This window comes from Salminus brasiliensis, chromosome 20, assembly GCF_030463535.1.
Source record: "Salminus brasiliensis chromosome 20, fSalBra1.hap2, whole genome shotgun sequence".
Taxonomy (NCBI): Eukaryota; Metazoa; Chordata; class Actinopteri; order Characiformes; family Bryconidae; genus Salminus; species Salminus brasiliensis.
In genome coordinates this window covers 7,243,894-7,265,776 of record NC_132897.1, presented here as the reverse complement: position 1 = coordinate 7,265,776, position 21,883 = coordinate 7,243,894, and the positions used below count along the sequence as shown (strand labels likewise).

The window sequence follows — 21,883 nt, the reverse complement described above, 5'->3', positions numbered from 1 at the left end:
TGGAACCAGCCGCACCTGTAATCTTAGTCACACAGTCTCTCAGGCAGTTACGTATTTAACATTACACTGCTTTGGAAAATGCTTCAAAAATAGCTCATTACTAAATGTCCTGACCTACAGGGACAGTGTATTCTCTGACCAGTAGGCTAGAACACATATATACACGTATATAAAAGTATACATACCACTTTCTATAGACCCTTAAAAAGGAGGTTTTTTAAAGGTTAGTTCTGTTTTGAACCAGGACCAGTTTCGAAGAATGAACCATTTGAAGGCCTAAATTCATGGTTCTGATTGTTGGTTATGGATATTTTGGATATTAATGGATGGATAATGGATATTTTCCAAGAGGGAAAACATTTTACATACATAAAAAATATTTAAAAGTCCCATATTGCAACAAAAAGGGTAATTTACATATTATAAACAATATATTAATTTGACCTATTTTTAAGGTTATTTATTTAATTCTTTAATAAATGTTTACCTTTATATCTTCTAATTGTAGTTTTATTTATGCCATTTATGTCAACTCATCTGGCAAATTTACCCACCTGGCACAACTAGCAGCGCTCCTGACACTAGTAGCATAAAGACCACTAGCTCTTTTTGAACTGCTGCCGATGTGGCATTGCTGGTCAGCCGACACGCTCAGAGGAAAGCGTCGGGTCACCAGCTTCACCACACCTGCTATCACACGCCTGTGCCGACCAACATCGCTTAAGAGTGATGAAAGGAGAAAGCACCATCTACTCACCCGGAGAGAGCACGGCCAGGCGGCATGGCTCAAGAATTGTTCTCTCCTAGGTCATAGTTGCAGCACATTGGCACGTCAGCTATACCTCTCACTAAGCAGTGTTTAGTGTTTTTTCATTAGCTCATTTACGTCCATTGATTTTAGTTGATGAAATATTATTTTGCTTTCTCTTTCAGCCCCTGTTTACTGTAAATACTCGGCTACAGTGAAAATGAGGGTCACCCTCAATGAACTTTAGAAAAATAGAGGTCGTTTGATTGATATTTAAAGATGTTTTAACCAATACTTTAACTATTTTAGGACTAACATGATGTTACATTAAAATCTATATCAAATGACAACAACAGCAATCCATACATTTCATTACTACTTTTGAAATACCAGCATTCTGCATATTCAGTTTCTAAAAATCATCTACAGCTTATTCACAGCTAACATTTCTTCTTTTTTTACACCTGTTTAATAATTATTTAGTAAGCTGTGAAGAGATACAGGACTCATATCATATTAGAACCTTTTTAAACATTTAGATCTGTATTAAAACCTCTGTATTTTGTTGAATTCCAAACAATTGAGATTCTGAACCGTTACCTACAGATAAGAGATCTTTAGAGGTGAAGTAAAAAGTATTAAAAGCCATTTATTTGGCTTATCAGTTTGGGCGTGGACCTTGAACACATACACCAGATATTTCAGCTGCATTAATGAGACGTTTTGCCAAAACATGAGAAATAAAACTATGCTTGTTTCAATTTATGTGTAATAACTCCTCAGATAGTTGCAGATAAAGAAGTATAATACAGGACTTTGGAAGGAAACTCTTCAGCTGTAGCTGAGATGATGTAGGCCACAGCTGACCTCCTCTCCTCTCTCATTGTTATTTCAGGTATCTGGGGATCTGTGTGAAAGAGGACAAGCTGTACCCGATTCTGGAGGTGAGACTCATTTCTCTGTGCTCTGTTTCCATGTTGGCCAAATCTGTTCTACAATCTAGTCAACAGTGTTGAATTATTGGCTCAGACTTATGCATTATGGGTGAGCTGCTCACAGACACTGCTTTTCAACACCTTTCAGTGATTTTCACACACTTGCACTCACTCTCTCTCTCTTTCTCTCTCTCTCTCTATATCTCTAGTATGTCAGTGGTGGCTGTCTGGAGGAGCTGCTAGCCAGAAAAGATGTTCCTCTTTGCTGGAGAGAGAAGGTGGATCTGGCTTCAGACATCACACGAGGAATGATCTACTTACACTATAAAAACATCTACCACAGAGACCTCAACTCCAAGGTAAGACTTTCAGCACACACAGTCTTACTCATTATTTAAACTACTGGCTTTGGTGAAAAATCACATATTTTTAATAATAATAATAATCAGAACTGAAAAGTTGGCCCATTTTTATATATTTTTCTGATTATATATACATATATATATTTATATATTTTTCTGATTATATATACATATATACTTTTTTTGCCACATTAATACCGAATACAATAACTTGTGCCACATGCATGTCATATCAATGAGCCAATCAGAATTTAGAATCCACCTCTGCTGGTTATTAGGGAGAAAAGTGGATATTAATAAATAAATTAATAAATATTCCAAAATAGATATATTTCTTTAACAGTAGACAATGGTTATTACGTAACATTATGGTCAAATACATTCCAGAAACATCACTTGCCTTGCCACGTGTTGAGAATTTCCCCACTGTGTGACTAATAAAAATTATCTTATCTTATGAATGAGCTGATCAGATTTTAGGTCCCACTTTTGCTGATCATTGGGGACACAAACTAATAAATAAATAAACTATTAATCAGAATAAACTATTATTCTACTAAATAATGTAGTTTTTTAACAGTAGACTATGGTTGTCAAACAGCCTAATGGTGAAATATGTACCATAAAAATCACTATGGTTGTTAATGTCTTTCCCACATTAATTCAGAATACAATAACTAAAACAGTCAGTTATATAATAATATTCAGTACTTACTAAAAATAAATAAAATAATAATAAAAATAATAATACTTAATAATAAATCATTTGGAAACTGTCATTTAACTAATGTGCTAGGATAGGTAGCTTAAGCTAGAACCGTTAGCCTACATACAGACGCTCACAGTTCATTTGTAGTGGAAATCAACAGAGCAGTGAGTGTTTATATCAGGCCTCTCTAGGTGCATAGAACCAGACATGGGAGTAGACACACATTGGGTGTAAGAAGGTCATTAGTTGCCAGGATTCACACAAGTGCTCACCAAGCCTGTAGTGATGGGGAGGAGAACTGAAGCAACAAGGCCAGCCCATTCTGATGCTAATACACTCACTCCCACTCTCAGACACACACACACACACACACACACACACACACACACACTGTTCCCACATCTAGTGAAAAATGCATAATGCATGATGAGTGCATAGGCCAGCCTCAGCCACCCACCCCGTCTTTTAGTGTTTACTCTACCCTTGTTTGGCATCGGAGACCCATTTGTCAGCCATTTAGATATGAACAATAGACCAACAGGATTACTGACCACACAGCTCACACGTAGAATCAGCCACGGAACCGCCTAGCACTCTCCCCCAGGACGAATAGGCATGTTTCACTCAGTGGTCACTGCGGCTGGAAAAAAAATGTTGCATTAAATGAGGTCAACATGAAGTATACTGGCCAAACTCCCAAAAATGTAAATGTGTTATGTGTGATTAATTTTGTCGCTGTCATGCATTTTTGCCTTTTTTTACTTTTTGATTTAATGCAAATCTGGCAGTTGTTCTTTACATTGTGTCAAAACTTAATGATGAGTGAACCAATAGAAAATGGAATAATACAAATGTCCAAAATGTATCACTACAATTCTACATTTCAAGATTATATGATGAATGGACCAATAGAAATGTTCACAATTCCAGATTCCAGCATGTTGTGACGAATAGACAAATAAATTCTAAAATTTCACAATGAATGGATTGATAAGAATGTCTAAACTTTTAAATTCCATAATTTCATGATGAGTGGACCAATGGAAATGTCCAGAATTACAAATCTAAAATTTCATGAGAAATTGACCAAGAGAAATGTCCAAAATGAACCAAAGAAAATGATGCATGGATCAATAGAAATGTTAAAAATCCCTAATTCCAAAATTTTATTATAAATAGAGCAATAAAAATGTTGAAAATCACAATTCCCAAAATGTCATGATGTATGTACCAATAGAAATGTCCAACATTCTAAAATTTCATCATGAGTGGACCAATAGAAATGTCCAAAACCATTGAAAGTTAGGAAGGCTTTGGTTCCTCTTCTCCTGTAAAGTTACTCGTGTACAGAAAAGGTTTTTGTGTGACAGCGATGATAATGTATAATGTATAACTGTAAAATGCCATAGTGGTGATGATGAGGCATTTACAGTTTAAATGGTTAACTTTCAGGTTTATAACATGTTGTTTCAGGCAATATAATTAACAGTAGATATACTAGTGTCAAATAATACAATTAATAAATACATGTTTTCAAACCAACAGATTTTCAGAGTTTTAAAAAGCAAGCAGTGATGGTGTTGTTACTGTAATCTGAACACTGCATTTTAAAACTGAACCGTGGACTGAAAGCAGATTCCTGGACTCTGTTTTGAACCAACCATGCTTATAAAATAAGCCACTGGTCAGTTGCTTCAGCCATATTGGCTTCTATTATAAGCGTGTTTCCAGTCAGCAGGTATTCTGTTTATTTATTAGGTCCAGAGAAACATGTTAAACTACTCTCTGTGGAAATAAGCTGTATGCAACAGGTGCAGCAGATGGAGATTGTTAAAAATGTGTTCCTTTAAAAAGTCAAAGATGCTGATGTTGCTAAAAGTAAAGGAAAAAGAATACTCAGCCGGTAGCATTATCCAAAATGACATCATGCTATTTGGCAGCAACTTGCTTCCATTCATCTTTAGCCACATCAGCATGTAAGGTGGAGCTTCCCATAATAGACCCTGCATTTATTTTCTTTGCATTTAGCATCTAGCTGAAACAACCTCTACCATTCTTCAGCAAACTCCACCCAGCCTCTGCTCAGCACTGTATGAAACCAGTGCAGTATTTGGTTTAAATGCAGCGTCTCATGCTAATTTTAGCATTTGTGAGGTTTCTGGGCTGAAGCGTTCCCCAGATACTCGTATAATCAGAGGCCACTGCATGCGGAGATGGAGAAACTGCACTTATGGTGGAGAGTCTAATGCAGACCAGATGCTGAGCTCTTAGTCTGCTCCATTCATCAGCACTTTTTACCCCAAAAGTCCCGCCGGCTCTTATGTAAGCAGCCTCAGACATGACTGGAGTCCCCCCAACTTTTAGCAGTGTCTGTACCACCTTATTAGAGTGGCAGATTTGTATTCCATAAGCAAATTTCAGGTCAGTTTATTAAATGTCCTCAGGAAGGGCAGCACATGGGAAGAACCACGTTTTGTTCCTCTAGAAGGTTCTACATGGGTTTTTCAAGGACTGTTAAAACACAGACCCATGCGTCCAAGACAAGACACAGCCTGCTCTTAAATATATATATATATATATATATATATATATATATATATATATATATATATATATATATATATATACACTATATGGACAAAAGTAATGGGACACCTGCGCGTTCATTGTTTCTTCTGAATCCAAGGGCAATAAAAACAGTGTTTATCCAGCTTTTGTTGGAGTAACTGTCTCTATTGTCCAGGGAACAAGGCTTTCTATTAGATTTTGAAGGAGCATTGTTGTGAGGATTTGATTGCATTCAGTGGACATAGCAATCAGCAACACAGCTCAATGCTGGGGGACTTTGTACCCCTCTACCCCACGCCTGTCATTAGTCATTAGGTTCATGTTTATTTGCTCCAGAGAGTCCTATTCTATTGGCAGTACTTCTCTACAAGGACTAGACAAGCTGTGTGTCAAGCTGTGCAGTTGCACATCTCTGTCAGCGATGGGTGCAACTTAAAGTAGCCGACTGCATTTATTAAAAGAGGTGTCCACAAACATTTGGACATTTGTAGGTGTCAGAAACCACTGTTAGGAACCCTTGCAATTAGATGATTTTAGTTTCAGAGCCATCCATTGCAAGGTTCTCTGTGGAACCAATAGTGGTTCCTCTTGCTTTTGCTTCAGATAGCCCCTACTATTGAAGAAAATAGTCATCACTACTGCTCTTTGGATTAGAATCAGAAGGTTGATGAAGCGTCTAGACGTGCTGTTCATGAACGTAAGAAACAGAGTGAGATAAAAGCTATTAAGTTGCACTGTGGCGGCTCAGAGGCACTAAGGACAAAACAGAGGAGCGATGGTCAGTTCAGACTATTTGGAGTAGCACAGGGTCAGCCATGAATAATTCACGCTGGCTGGAGGGTGATGACGGCAGACCTCATTGAACCAGGCCTTTAAAGAGAGTCTGGGAGTTCTGCTATATCCATCGATGCTGTGTGCCTTTCAGTAGACTGCTGCAGAACTTCAGCCATCGCTTTCCTCATTTTTCGGTTGTGTAGACCTAGGAGCAAATAATCATTTCCCTTTTCTTGAGACAGCACATTTAATATATTTTTTAATGAGGTGATTGAGTAAAATCAGGTAACCAAGAAGCCCTAAGTAGTTTAACTGCATAAAAATTGTATGTATTCCTCCAGAATGTTGCTTGGGGGTTCATGTTCTCCAATGTCCTACACCTTGATTGTAAGATCCTACCATGAAGCCAGGTCTCAGGTGGTCTTTTATGGACATATGAACATAACACTACTTGTTTTTCTGAGAACTGGACATGGTCACCCTGTTTGTGTGTATTGTGTGTGGGGCTGGGAATGAGAACTGCAAAGTTAGACTGCCATCTGCTGGCAACAAAACTTAACTCAACTAGCAGCAGTAAGAGTATTTCATTAGTTTCTGCACTGAATTTGAATAGATTGTGAAATGAAAGTCAGAAGACATGTAAAACTAGCAAAAAGCCATTCATACTAAAGCACATAAGGCTAATATTTAATACATGGCTCTACATTACTGTGTTCATTAAAACATAGACCCAGTGCAGGTGGTGGGAGACAGGAGGATGACAGCCAAGCTGGCATCCATGCTGAAGAACAGCTCCCACCCCATGCATGAGACTCTGGCAGCACTGGGCAGCTCCTTAAGTGACTGGCTGATTCACCCCAAGTGTGTAAAGGAGGGGTATCGCAGGTCCTTCCTTCCTGCTGCCGTCAGACTGCACAACCAGCACTGCTCCCAGCGGACCACATACACACACATTTAAACTACACACATATGTTTAGGGAATAGAGACCCCCCCTCCACACACACACACACACACACACATGTGCAATTAAGAGTCATTTGCAATTACCTGTAAATAATCTGTAAATAATATTGTTATTGCTTTTTTACTTCTATTATATTGTGTATATAGTGGTAATTTATCTACGTTTTTGTAACTGAGTGTCTTGCTATCTCTAGGGCAGTGGTGGCTTAGTGGTTAGAGCCACAAGGTTGTGGGTTCGATAACAAGGTTGTAGGTTCGATTCCCGGGCTCGGCAAGCTGCCACTGTTGGGCCTTTTCCCTCTCTGCTCCCCGGGCGCTGGAGTTGGCTGCCCACCGCTCTGGGTGTGTGTGTTCACTACCACAGATGGGTTAAATGCGGAGGACACATTTCGCTGTACAGTGACAAATATGTGCACCTTTACCTTCTGCTGTGACACTGAGAATTTCCCCACTGTGGGACTAATAAAGGATTATCTCCAAGGTTTTTCTCTAGTATTATTTTACATGCTCCAACACCTGGTTTGGTAAATCAGTGCTTAAAGACAGTAAATCAGGTGAGCTGCTGATGTTGGAATTGAACACATCCACAGGAAAAGGAGAAATGTGGAACCAAGCTTTGTTCTTCAGACTAGCTTACAAGATACACTATGTTTTGCACATATTGGGTAAATTGGGTGGTGACCATCCAACATCCTGACCACACTAACACTGTTGTCGATAAACGCAATCAAATGCTCACAGCAATGCTCCCTGATCTAGTGGAACGCCTTCCTAGAGACAGTCACTCCAACAAAACCTTTTTAATACCCCTTTTGGAAAAAACAGTAAACAAGCAGGTGTCCAGATACTTTTGTCCATACGGTGTATCAACTGCTTTCTCCAAAATGAGAAATTCTTGTTACTTTGGGGCTTTACTTATGTTTACCTGCATCTGCAACATAATCCTGCAACATTCTATTATTTATATACATTTTATATTCTATTTTATCTAATATTGTTTACATTTTCATAACATTTTATATTGTTTTATAAATATTAACATATGTAATAGTATATATAATTTATTTCATGACACTTCAGACCATTTCTGTCGACAAGACTCTTGCTGTTTAGTGTAAAGAATGGTGAGCAACAACTGTATTGTAACTGTTTGTGCTTTGCTCATACAGAACTGTCTGATAAGGGTGACTCCCAGAGGCAGAGAGGCTTTGGTGACGGACTTCGGCCTGGCCCGAGAGGTCGTAGAGCTTCCAGCGAAAGACAGGAAACTTTCGCTCGTCGGCTCAGCCTTCTGGATGGCTCCGGAGATGCTGCGCGGAGAACCATATGACCGGAAGGTGACAGCTGTAGCATATCAGTACAAAACACAGCCATCCTGTTTCTCTGAGCCGGAACATTAAATGATACTGCATTGAATATTTACCATATCATAATCATCATCATCATTATCCTCATCCCCATCATCATTGGCAACCAGACTCGAGAATTGAGCCCAGTCCTGCTGGATGATTCATTCTGCCTGTGCATGTAGCATGTTCCTTTAGGTGTTGCTTATGGCTGGCTGATTTGGCCCTCTGTGGTTTCATTAGGTGGATGTGTTCTCCTTCGGGATCGTATTGTGTGAAATCCTGGCCCGAATCCCAGCAGACCCAGAAATCCTGCCAAGAACTCAGGTAATCATAATAGTGCAATCGATCCCCTATAGCAACAACGATGAGAAATAGGAAGTTTTCATTTAATTCATAAGGAAGCCAGAAAAATGTTTGGTTAGCAGTAAAGCAGGATGGGAAAAAACGTTGATGACTTTGAACTTGGGTGCTGCTGAAGACTCTGAGGCCTTGGACAGCAAAGAAAACAAACAATGGATCCACATGAAGCCCAGATAACATTATTCTGAGCATGTTGTGAGAAGAACCAGGTCAGTGAAACAGTTAAAAGGGTAAAAGTGAAAAATGACAGTCAGCAGCAAGATGAATGGAGACAATCAGAAGCTGCCCAAATGCCCAAACAGGAGCTACTCAGGATATTCAGAGGAAACACTATCTATATCTATATAATATATCTTCTATGGAGGCAGCTAACAATCATGCTAATATACAGTGCAGACAAATTACACTCCGTTTCGTACAGTATGTTCTCTCGTACAGCTTCGTATAACGAGCCTATGCATGTCTGCATGTTTCAGGACTATGGTTTGGATGTCTCCGCCTTCAGGAAGATGGTTACCGGCTGTCCACAGAGTGTACTGGACCTGGCAGCCAGCTGTTGTTTGGTAAGTAATACTGTTGTACTAAGTAATCAAGCAAAGAACAGTATCTCCTGAAAACCCAGCGGCATGTGATAGAATTCATTAAATGATTATATTATTACATTCAGGATACTCTATATGTCCAAATGTTTGTGGACACCCCTTCTAATTAATGCATTCAGCTACTTTAAGATGCACCGATTGCTGACACTGATGTGCAGATACATGCACACACACAGCTTGTCTAGTCCCTGCAGAGAAGTACTGCCAATAGAATAGGACTCTCAGGAGCAGATAGAAATGAACCTACTGGCACCATGCTGCCTAATGCCAGGCGTGGGCTAGAGGGGTATAAAGCCCCCCAGCATTGAGCTGTGGAGCAGTGGAACTGTGTTGGTGGTGCTCCATCCAGTACTTCCGGGATGAGTTGGGGAGTTGTGGATGAGGTGGAAAGGGCGATGCTGCAGCGTAGAGACAGTTACTCCAACAAAAGCAGCTTAACTCTTTTTAACAACCTTGTTTTCAGAAGTTTCAGGAGATTTCTCAATACATTTGTCCATATAGTGTATTTTTCAGAATTACGGCTGGTAAAGAGCAGTTGCCAGTTTCAGATAGTGACTGCAACAAGGTTACATCACTGATGCGTAGCGTGTCCTCGTCTCCTCAGTTGGAAGCTTTTCGGAGGCCCTCGTTCACCGAGCTGCTGGATGAGCTGTCGGAGATTGCCGAAACCTTGGAGCCTCCCCCGCTCACTGAGCTGACCACCGGCTGAGCTTCTTCACGTCTTCATCACTGTCCCACTGTCCAACCCAACCGAGAACGAACCACAGCACTGACTGCTCTTTCCTATCAAGACCTCTCAGAAGAGTGAGCTGGAGGGTGGCAAAAGAGTTGTGAGGAATTTACTTAGATCCGTCAGCAAGACTGAACCACGCGCCCTCTTATGACCTTTCAGACCTTCCTTCAGTAAGATTTGAATAGTATCAACTGCATAGCGTACATAGTTAAATCCGAGCAGCAAAGGGAACCTACCTAGGAACGCTGATCTCAGGTCAGTTTTTGCCTTTTCAAATTCTAATACATACAGATGAACAGTTATGTGGACCTAGATGGAGGAGCTACTGCTGAGTTGACCTGCTATATATTACCAATATCATCTCACACTTCATCAGCAGCATGTTTTATGGACGTTTTTCCATTTCCAGCCATAAACAGTCCATTCCTGTAACTCCAGCACTGGTATTGTGTTGCACAGACTGCAGAAACTCCACTTTTCCCATCTTAGAGGTTTGTAAACTGTACAGAGAAGCGATGACGAGGGCGATGATCTGATAATGATGTAAACGCTTCAGATCTACAAAGTCTCAAAACTTTCATGAGCTGATATTTTTGTATATTTTTGTAAATACAATGAAGTACTGTATATATGTATTTTGGTACTAAATCCTCCATATAGCTTTTGTATCTTGCTTTTCAGAGGTTTCTTGCACAGTAAGCTTTCTTGTAGGTTAAGAGACGTCAGACGAATGCACAAGGATGGAAGTGGTCCTTCTTCTCCGTTGTGGCCTAGCACGGTTTGCCTTAGATAAACGCACTGCAAAGTGCAGGAAGCCACCTGTTTTCTCAGAGGGAAGACCTTTACATGAACTCCCATTCGCACCTGCATTTTCTAACATGGACAGCGAAGGCTCTTTTTCTTGACTGTTGATCATCTCAAGCCCTTCTTTAAAATGTAGATATCTTTGTTATGCTCAAACTGCATATTTATCAGGTTCCCGTAGGGAACAGGGAGCTCCAGATATAGTTACCAGAAAATCAGGTCTTTACATATGAAGTATTGCACAACCAGGCCAAGGTCTTAAGGATATTTGGTGTCCGTCAACCTTAGATTTCAATTGATTTCAGTGAGAAAAACGCATCGATGGACAACATAGACCAATTCACGACAGTGCACTTTGTTAGTCCACTGGCGAACTTCACCAGAGTTGGACTTTTGACGGCACATACGCTCTCTGTGATGGAAGATAAAGGAGAACGTAAATGGCTGTTGGGAGCTCACATTCGGAGCTGTACAATCAAAGCCTAAAGATCTGCACAACTGCTCTGAAGGAGAAAAGCAGCCATTGCATTTATCATAAGTTCATAAGAGGTTCCTGCTCACATTGCTCCTGGTCCACAGCAATGCATTTCTTCTCAGATTCCAGTATATACTTGTGAACACAGCCTGACATGACCGGTCCTTGTCCAAAGATACAGTGTCATGTGCTACTGGTGCTACCAAGCAGCGGCTCAGAGACTGGAGAACTTTTACTGAAGATTCCTTTCATGAACATCCGTGTCGATGCTGTTTGTTTGGGGGGTTTTTTCTACAAATGTGCTTTCAGGTATGAAAAATATAAATAGTATAAAAATAGACAGTAGGTGATGCTGTAAACAAACAGTACAAGTTCAGCATCGGGCTGCCTCGAAGAGAACCATGTGATCGGAAAGCCCCTTGACGGGATTCAGGAATTCTGGTACCAACGTTTTGTGCATTAACACAGATACCCAGTTATTACTATTAAGACTCAGTTATTAATATCACCTGTGTATGTTACCTGTGTATTAGATGCCCTCACCCGAAGTAAACACAGTAAGGCTACTGCCTATGAAGATCATGTCTTTCTTTGCTTATAAATGAATAATAAACTAATAAAAGAGAGTGTGTGTGTGTGTGTGTGTGTGTGTGTGTGTGTCTGTGTCTTGTTACATGGAGGTTACTGTTGTATAAGCCTGTGAAATGTCAAGGTGAAGCGGACAAATGAATGAGTGACCGGTAATTCTGGCTGTTGCGAAGATGAGCTTTTGATGAGGTGAAAAAAACATGCCATGTGAATCTCAAGCAATATGTAAAATGTTGTCTTGAGACCAGTGGTGTTGCCGACCTCATATGTAGGATCATCGTGTTCCTTACCAAAAAATATATACTGTGGAAGGAAATGAATAACTCTCAACAATCACACAAAAAATCATTGTAAATGTTTTACTGTAAATGTCCTGGTTATCTGTAAATCACTGCTGTCCAATGAAAAACATGTATCTCCATTTTCTCTGTCTCTAGTTTTCTCCATCGTTTGAACCTGTAGATGGTTTGTATACTGGGAAAAGGATTTTGGATGAATGGACCCATAGAAATGATCTAAAAATACTTGGATTAAAAGGTTTTACATTGACTTCCATTGAAAGTTAAGGTTTTTCGCTCTTCCTGTAAAGTTGCAATGCTGGAGATACATGTTTTCATTGGAATATATAATATATATAACATATATATAACATATAACATATATATATATATATATATCTCCTAAACCCCAAATGGAGCTAATTAACCTTGCAGTGGAAATGATGTGTTTAGGAGGCAAAATTTCATAATGAATGGACAAATGGAAATGCTCCAAAACTACTTGGGACTCTTTTACATTAATTTCCATTAAAAGGCTTTTAGGTTTTTTTTAAGAGAAGGAAAAGTTGCCAGCAGAAAACATCCATTATCATCATCTACAGCGGCATCTGTCAAGGGGTGGATATATTAGGCAGCAAGTAAACAGTCAGTTTGTAAAGGTAATAATGTGTTAAAAGGAAGAAACATGGTCAAGCATAAGTATCTGAGCAAACCTACGATGGCTAGACGTCTGGGTTTTTCTGGTATGCAGTGGTCAGTACCTACCAAAAGTGCTCCAACAAAGGACAAGTGGGCTACTATGTACTTTTCCACTGTAACATACTATTACACCTAATCACAGCAAAATGCAACCTGTGAACAGCAGACCTTCATGTTATATTGCAGATAAAACATCAGCCTGTCCTCAGACCTGCTGTTTACCACACTTTGTCATTAGACCCACACACGGCCAGCGCTCATGTCTGGCTACCTGGTAACTTTCACTCACTCTCACACTAATTGCATTTTAAACCCCGGCTGTGATTTTCTTTGAAGCTTGTGTCCCTTAACTACTCCAGGCAAATAAGTGGAATAATCATGTAGACTAGCCTGAGCCTAATGTCAGTACTGATGCGCTGGGCTGTTGAGTTGCGCAAGAGCCCATAAGACACCTGCCATGTATAATGCAAGCGCTGTTTTTCTTTTGTCCTATCACTGTAATGAACATCCTCATTAAACTTGCAAAAGAAGCTCACATATCACTTAGACATTGTCTCGATAAAAGAGTACTAAACAAACTGCCATCGCACTGGTTGGCAATGGAGTGTATCTACAGTGTCTACAGTATCTACAGAGGTTCCCACTATAGAAATCATGTAAAGATCTCGTATAAAGGGGACCCGAGTGGTCCAGCAGAATAAGGCGCTGTCACTTTGACCAGAGAATTGTTGATTCACTGGTTCTAGCAATTGGCAGCCGGGGGCCCTGAGAGAGCACAGTTGGTCTTGCTCTCTCCAGGGTGGGTAGATGGCGCTCTCTCCCCACATCACTGCATTGCTGTGAGGACCGCCACTGGTGTCTGCTGGCCAATGCATCGGAGCCGGGTGCGTTGGGTACATTCAGGTTGGGTAATCCGAATTGGGGAGACGGCTAAAAGCGTTAACTAATTATATATATATATAATTTCAGATTTGTTAGCTTTGTTTTGTCAGATTTGTTATCACTGGCATGACTATATTAAGTTCTACTACACCATGATTAATATATTATGATTATGATCATGATGAAGTAGTTTTGACCAGAGGAGTACGGGTCAGGTCCCCACTTGTGAGTCCTGGTTCCTCTCAAGGTTTCTTCCTCCAGCTCTGAAAGAGTTTTTCTGTCTTCTTACATTATTTCTATTTTTTTCTGTTCTTTTACTAATTAATAATTGTGTAAAGATGCTTTGTGACAACAACAGTGGAAAAAACAACAGTAAAAAGTGCTATACAAATACATTTGCCTTGACTATATATATATATATATATATATATAGCTCAATCTGACTGGTTTTAGTGGAATTTGCCATTTTTAACCCCTTTAATAATTTAAAAATTAAATTATAATTATTATAATTAAAAATAGATCCCAAACCTTTGCACTTCCACCTGATAAACTGTTGTGAGAGAACACCAAATGGTTGAGGGGATCATACAAGAATTAGCTAGCAGGTAGGTTTGAGGACGACACCTCGCCTCTGCTCTCAGACGGTATTAAGATGCTGAATAGATGGGAATGAATAATTAAGCAGTCGCTATTTCTTCATCAGCTTTTCGTGCGGTGGCCTTTGTTAAGTGCCCGCAGTAGACTGTGGTCTGCTACATCAAGGGCCCACGCCCAAGAGCTAATGTTCCTTTCCCTGCTGTTTTAATTAGCAGGCCTTTGTGGTGGTGCCTCAGACAAGCTGTGAACATAGACTCAGTCTAGGGGGGCTTGTGGAGGAAGTTTTCCAAGAAGTCAGACGACTGGGGTTATTTAATATAACCTTAATATAAGAGTTGTTCCATACTCATGTTGAACAGGCCTCAGAGGATTAGACATTTTAATAACCTAGAGGTTTTACATCGACTACCCCACTAGATGGCAGCATCTTTTAAGGCTAGAGCTGAAAACCCTTGACTCATGACTTTCTCAAATTCTTTATACCCAAGAGCATCTCCAACTTCCATTAGACTTCATCTATTCCATTAAACCGTGCTTCACGCAAACACATCTGCTCCCAGCGTATCCTACACGCACCATGTTTAATATACGCCTCTGAAAAACTCCTGAAACTCCACCATCAGTCAGCCAAGACTTCCCTCAGCAGTAATCGCTGGCGTACATTCACTCTCCACTTTTTAAATAAATGAACGATCGCACCCTCACAGAGGTATCAGTGTCGAAAAGTGACACGGCACTGAGGAGAGAATCAATCACGAGGGACGATTAGCCTTTAGTCAAGCTTCAAGAAGAAGCTGTAGGACATCAGACTTGATCTGCAATAAAACTGACCTAAAACTGACCCTGCTTTCTATCTTAGCTGCTGCCCTGTTCCTAAACCTACAGGTCCTGGTCCTAATCCTAATCCTAATCCTAACAGTGTTGGCAATCAGCCTTTCTGGATAACTCAGTGGTTAAGGTGTAAACACAGTCATTCAGAGTGGGTTGGTATGAAATGGTATTGTAGATAGTTTTATAGGCTCTGATATGTTTACACTGGGGCAGTGGTGGCTCAGCGGTTGTGGGTTTGATACCTGGGCTTGGCAGGCTGCCACTGTTGGGCCCTTGAGCAAAGCCCTTCACCCTTTCTGCTCCCTGGGCACCACAGCAATGACTACCCACAGCTCCAGGCACATGTGCTCACTGTCACTGTGTGTGCTTGATCACTGTGTGTGTGTGTGTGTGTGTGTGTGTGTGTGTTCACTGCACGGATGGGTTAAAGGCGCAGGCCAAATTCCATCTGTGCCCAACACTAATGGCGAATATTGTTGCCTTGTCTTGTCTTGGTAGTAAGCAGGAGGGCAAAATAACAGAAATCCAGTCATTTATTATTCAATATTAGTAATTTTATTTATTATTCAATAAAATAAATATTGTTACATTATTCATTGAAAATTTGGCTTAGAACAACCAGCAAATACCTTTGTTATTAAAAATAATAATAATTAGGCCACATTATCGGAAAACTCTTGTAAAAACAATCAGTTCACAGACATCAGGATTCAACACCTGTGTCAGCTTTTTAAAATTTTTTTTATTTTTTTGGTAAGTTTCGCTTTTCCAGTGCGACTGGAGACCCAAAGCCCAGGGAAGTGAGTGGGGGCAAGGCTAAAAGCTAACCGGCAACAATCTCGGGCTGAGAGGACACAACGAGAGGACAACAGCACTATCCAGTCCGACCCTGTAAAAAACTTTGCGTAACGGATCATACCCAATACTGATCCAATACCGCTGTCAAATTAATAAACCATATACTTAACCATGAGGGAGAGACTTAAGAAACAAATGAATGAAACAAAATATAACAAATTAACACAGATATAAATTAATTGCCTTTATTTCTCACTAAAATAAATAATTCAGCAGTGTTTTCCAGGACTTTTATTTTGAAGTGTAAAGTCTCCCAGGTCAACTCCTGGCAGTGCCGCATTAGCCACGCCCCTTTCTCACGGCTGTCGTCCGTTACAGCCGCAAGTCTCCAACCTAGCAATTCAGCCCTGTTTGTCCCTCTCTATCGCTGAAACCTGTCAAAACAACAACACCGTGTCTTTTAAAAACATGGACAGGGTGTTTAGACCTGGAATATACTGATATTTAGTGGGAAAAACGTGTATTCTGTTGATTTAGGACCAAACAGCGTGTGGTCGTGTCTGTCTTCCGGTGTGTGGGCTCGCCCCCGCTCGCCCCCCCTCCTTCCTGCGCGGCTCTGGAGTAAACAGGGCAGGCTGCTGAAGACCAGGTGTGTGGACTGGAAGCTGTTGTTCCGAGCTGAATGACTCGCTGGTCGTTGAGGACACGTCCAGGCGCCGTATTTAGACAGGTAGGGTAAGTCCTGCTGTTTGCTCTGAGATGTGTATCATGTCTGTGTGTTACCCTGAGCCGGAGTTAGCCTTGCCTCCGTTCAGTAGACTGAGTCTACAGCTGTATGGGGATCAACTGACCACCTAAAAGCTGCTCCAGAAGCCTGGCACAGACATTATTGTGATTAATGGTGTTACTGTCAGCGTGGCTCATGCATACTTCAGATAAGCAAAAATGCTCTCCACTGAAACATTAGGGTCAGATCAGGTCACGTCACAGGTGTGTGCACAGGTGTACAGGTGTACAGGTGAGTGAATACCTGGGTGCATCGTCCCTTACAGTAGTACAAAAACTGTAAATACTGAATATTTACACATTAACTAATACTACACACACTCTCTATTTACAATACTGCACTGGTTTAAAGCTACAGGTTACAGGTGTACAGGTGAGTGAATACCTGGGTGCATCGTCCCTTACAGTAGTACGAAAACTGTAAATACTGAATATTTACACATTAACTAATACTACACACACACACACACACACACACACACACACACACACACACTACACACACTCTCTATTTACAATACTGCACTGGTTTAAAGCTACAGGTTTGATCTGATCTGAATATTTACATTATTTACAAAAGGCACTGGATGGGGGTGTGTTCAGGTGTAGTGTAGGTGGGTGAGGAGAAGTCTATGCGGGTGCTGTGTGACTGTGCATAGGGGTCCCAGTAGTAAGTGCAGGGTGCAGAGTGTGTTTGTATGGGGAGGGGGTGTGATGATTAGGGATGCACCGATCCGGCTTATTCAGTTCTGATACTGATACATTACATTTTGCATATCAGTCGATACCTGATACCGATCCGATACCATTGTTGAATGAATATACATATACCTCATATATACGTATATGACCGTATACCTCACCATGTGGGAGAGACTTAAGACATCAGGACTGACTTAAACATTATATAATATAATAAATTAACACATAGATATAAATGTGCTAAATTGATATTTATTTGTCACTAAAATAAACAATGGTGCAGGACCTTGACACAGCATTTTAATTTAAAATAAAAAAGGAGTCAAATGTCTTAAGATATATTAAAATATATAAAATGGATCAGCCAAAACTAAGAAAATAAGTAGCTTCACTTTGTCAAACACACAAACCGTAATCAACGTTATTGTTAAATATTTAGCGTAAACAGTAATTTAATATAAAATCTAGCAGCTGAACCAGAGAATAAATCAGTAACTTGGTCAAACATACAAGCAGCAATCAAAAATGCAGACATGTAAACATTTAGTTCAGTCTCACACCAACCAATTAAACTGAAAGGATCGGTTCTATGGGTCGGCCTAATTATCCGATACCCGATCCAGCTAATCTTGTTAATATCGGGACCGATATCTGATCCTAATATCGGATCAGTGCATCTCTAGTGATGATACAGATATGAGGCTATTCAGCAGCCCATTTGCTTGAGGATGGGAGCTGTCTCTGAACCGACTGATTCTGGTCTTCAAGCTTCTGTACCTCCTGCCGCTGGGCAGCTGTGAGAACAGGCAGTGGCTTCGGTGAGTGGAGCCCTTAAAAATAGGCCAATTAGCAACCTTCTGTGCGGCTAGTGGCTGCGTCCTGAATCTCACTATACTATTGTATATGTATGATGTGCTCTGAGTGTGTAGCTATAAGCCTAACTCTGCGTACCCCAAGAGGCTCACTTTACACATCCTACAGTAATTTTGGCTGAAAATACAATACTGACAGACTGCCTGCAGTGAAACACAACACGGGGCTTCTGCAGCCGTGCGGGAGGTCAGATACGGTGTGCGTGATGGCCCCGAACCTCGCTGAGGGGTTTGTCGCTTTACTAAGTACATAACACACACACACATACACACACACACACATATGCGTGGAATACAAGCTACACTTGTCCAGCAGCAGCAGCAGTAGTAGTAAAGTCCAGCTAGAGCACCGGGCTGTTGATGACAGGGTTGTCGGTTCGATGCCCTGGCTTGGCAAGCTGCCGCTTTTGGGGCCCTTGAGCAAGGCCCATAGCCTTCTCTGCTCCCAGGGGCACTGCAGCGATGGCTGTCCACCGCTCCTGTGTATGTGTGTGCTCACTAGTGTGTATGTGCCTGTGCTTAATGCATGGATGGGTTAGAGGTGGAGGCCAAGTTCCATTAGTGTCTCGGGGCTCTGTGTATGTGAATGAAGGTCCCATTGGTCACTGTTTTCCTACATGCTAACAGACTCGAGCTCGCCTCAGACAGAGAGCAGACGAGACAACGCAATGGCACGACTGGCTAAACGACTGCACGACTGCAGCTGAACACAGTGGACAATATCCAGGTCATCAGAAGTGATCAAGCTCGTGCCCATATATTATACGATAAGTCAATAACATTAATTATCGGGACAGGCCTACCTCACACACCGAGCTGGCACAGTATTTCATCATCATAACGAGACTTGTCTGAGCTGTTGTTCTCGTTACTTCTGGCTCTTAAATTCATTAGATCATGGCTTGGCTTTTATTGCGCTCATAGATTCTTGTTAGGTTTCAGATATTGTAGAGCCTGCCTGCGTATGAAGCTGCGCCGGGCCTGTACTGCACAGCACATCAGCACATGAGCAGCTGAGCGATACTGTTGTGTGATTTATTCAAATCCAATAAAGACTCGCTGAAGCAGGGTCTCTGGGTGCGTTCTGAGGCCTGGAGCTGCAGTAAATGTTTGCGTAGTGAACACAGCACGTTGACTCGCAGCCCTTGGGGGTGGGGGGTGGGGGGGGATTAGTGGTTTGGAGGAGGTTATGTAATCAATTGGGGAACAAAGGAATAGAATACAGAGAAATGCTGTGGCCCAAGTTATACCCAGAGTCTCAGAGATGGTTAGATGATATGCACGCGAGATGCTGTTTACTGATACTGAGATTATAGAGGAGGACAGTAAGGCTGGTTTGCTGAAGAAGCATTAAATATCATTTAACAGCAGATTTGTATGGGGTATATCCATCCTGACATGGAGGATATGAGTAGAAGTACTCTGCTACTGCATGTAATTGAGTATTTTGAGTATTGAGCTATAAATCTAATAGCAAATACACCATGTCCAAATGTTTGTGGACACCCCTTCTAATGCATGCATTCAGCCACTCCAAGTTGCGCCCATTGCTGTCGACAATATGCAAATGCGCACAGACAGCTTACACAAACCGTCTAGTCCCTGTAGAGAAGTACTGCCAATAGAATAGGACTCTCTGGAGTAGATAAACATGAACCTATTGGCACTGTGCCTAAGGCCATGCGTGGGCTAGAGGGGGTGATGTCCCCCATGCAGCACGGAGCTGTAGAGCAGTGGAACTGGGTTCTCTGGAATGATGGTTGGTGCTCCATCCAATGCTTTGGGTTGAGGGTGGGTGGTGATCATGTAACCTTCTGATCCCATTAATGCTTGTGTCGCTGAATGCAGTCAAATCCTTACAGAAGTGATCCAGAATGTAGTAGAAACCCTTCCCTGGACAGTAGAGACAGTTACCCCAACACAAAGGACATACTCTTTGTAATACCCTAGTTTTTGAAAGAAACAGTGAATGAGTTATTGGTGTCCCAATACTTTTGTCCATATTGTATGTGCATTGGCAGGTTCTGAGGTGCTAGATTGTCTTTTTCTCACACGGTACTCCTCAGCAGTGCCACATTCTCCTCTGTACTGAGCAGAGGAAAAGGCTCTCAAAGGCTCAGGCCTCTTGGGTACTGCCATGTTATCAATACTGGGTGGTGATTATCCAGCATCTTGACCTCACTAATGCTCTTGTCTCTGAATGCAGTCAAATCTGAAAGCTAGTAGAAAGCCAGTAGAGACAGTTACTTTTTTATTTTTTTATTTTTTTTTTACTATAAATACTCTTGATTCCAGAAGAAATGATGAAAAAGCTGGTGTCCCAATATTTTTGTCACTCATTGGACAGTTTTATTACTTTCCCCACTTGAATTACTTTCATACTAATGTGGAATATTTGCGATGAATGTGATGATCTCATGTGATGATCTGATGTGATGTGGGCTACAAGTGGACTAGAGTTCAAATGCCGTCACAGGCCTCCTACAGTGTGTGCGGGCTCACGCTCGTGCTTTAACCGGTAGAAGAGAGCAGCGTGGCAGAGTTTGTTCCCTTGTGGTTTGATTAGTCCGTCACGTTTTCCAGTAGAAGCCCCACCTCTAAACTCTGCCAGGGCAGGACAGAAGTGGTGGTGTGCTCTCTCACACAAGTGTAAACAGAATCCGCTCAAAGTAGATCCAAATACTGTCCAGATACCAAAAGGTGTGTTAATGCCAGAATGCCACCTCCAAATGGTTTGAGTGATCTGATAGAAATCTGACCACAAAGCATCTTGGGGGTGTTTACATCTGCGGACAAGTGAAATCCGAATGTGACCCGATCGCTATAACTGCTGTTATACTACCGTCAGGTGGAATCCGGTGAAGAAGAGGTGTCTCTTGCTCCTGGGCTCCCCCTACGGTAAGGAAGTGTACTGTGCGCTTTAGGCCACCACTAAAGGACATGTCTTTTTTTGGAGCTGAGAGATGCTGAACCATCAGTGAAAGTGAAAGAAGCATGTGGACTGAGGCGGTAGAGTAATACAGGGTCATGCAGTACCACAAAACACTGCTAGGCTACGTCTCCGATGCAGAATAGGTAGCATATAATACAATAGTGCAAAGGCAATAGACAAAACACAAGACGGGGGGGATAAACCATAAGACATAGCAGCATGTGGAGCCAGAACTAGCAAAAACAGAGACGCTATTCTCCCTATCTCCTTTATAAGCTCTTATAAACTCTTATTCGAAGGTATAATGTACATCGTTTTTCTTTAAAATGGTGTGTAAGTATTTATAGTATGTGTGCTGCAAATGTAGCTATTAGAGTATTAGTATTTTGGCAAGGGGCAAACATCTGTTTATTTAATCCGATTTAATTGTATCCAATTTTTCACCTAATTCCTCCCAGTTTGGACCGCCAATTACCAAACCCATATGTACTCTCCCACCTATCGCACCCAGTGTCCCTGCTGCTAGTGGAGG

At 41.3% G+C, this 21,883-nt stretch overlaps 1 protein-coding gene across 2 annotated transcripts in view; it reads left to right on the top strand.

Annotated features, from left to right (window-relative positions):
* Positions 1–12,120, top strand: part of LOC140541872 (dual specificity testis-specific protein kinase 1) — a 41,609-nt gene extending 29,489 nt beyond the window's left edge. For both annotated transcript variants that reach the window (XM_072664670.1, XM_072664669.1), the window contains exons 4-9: positions 1,644–1,692; positions 1,893–2,042; positions 8,230–8,397; positions 8,650–8,733; positions 9,246–9,332; positions 9,976–12,120. In XM_072664670.1, coding sequence (XP_072520771.1) covers positions 1,644–1,692; positions 1,893–2,042; positions 8,230–8,397; positions 8,650–8,733; positions 9,246–9,332; positions 9,976–10,080 — 643 coding nt within the window. In that variant the 3' untranslated portion in view covers positions 10,081–12,120. The remainder of the gene's footprint in view (positions 1–1,643; positions 1,693–1,892; positions 2,043–8,229; positions 8,398–8,649; positions 8,734–9,245; positions 9,333–9,975) is intronic.
* Positions 12,121–21,883: the final 9,763 nt, after the last annotated feature.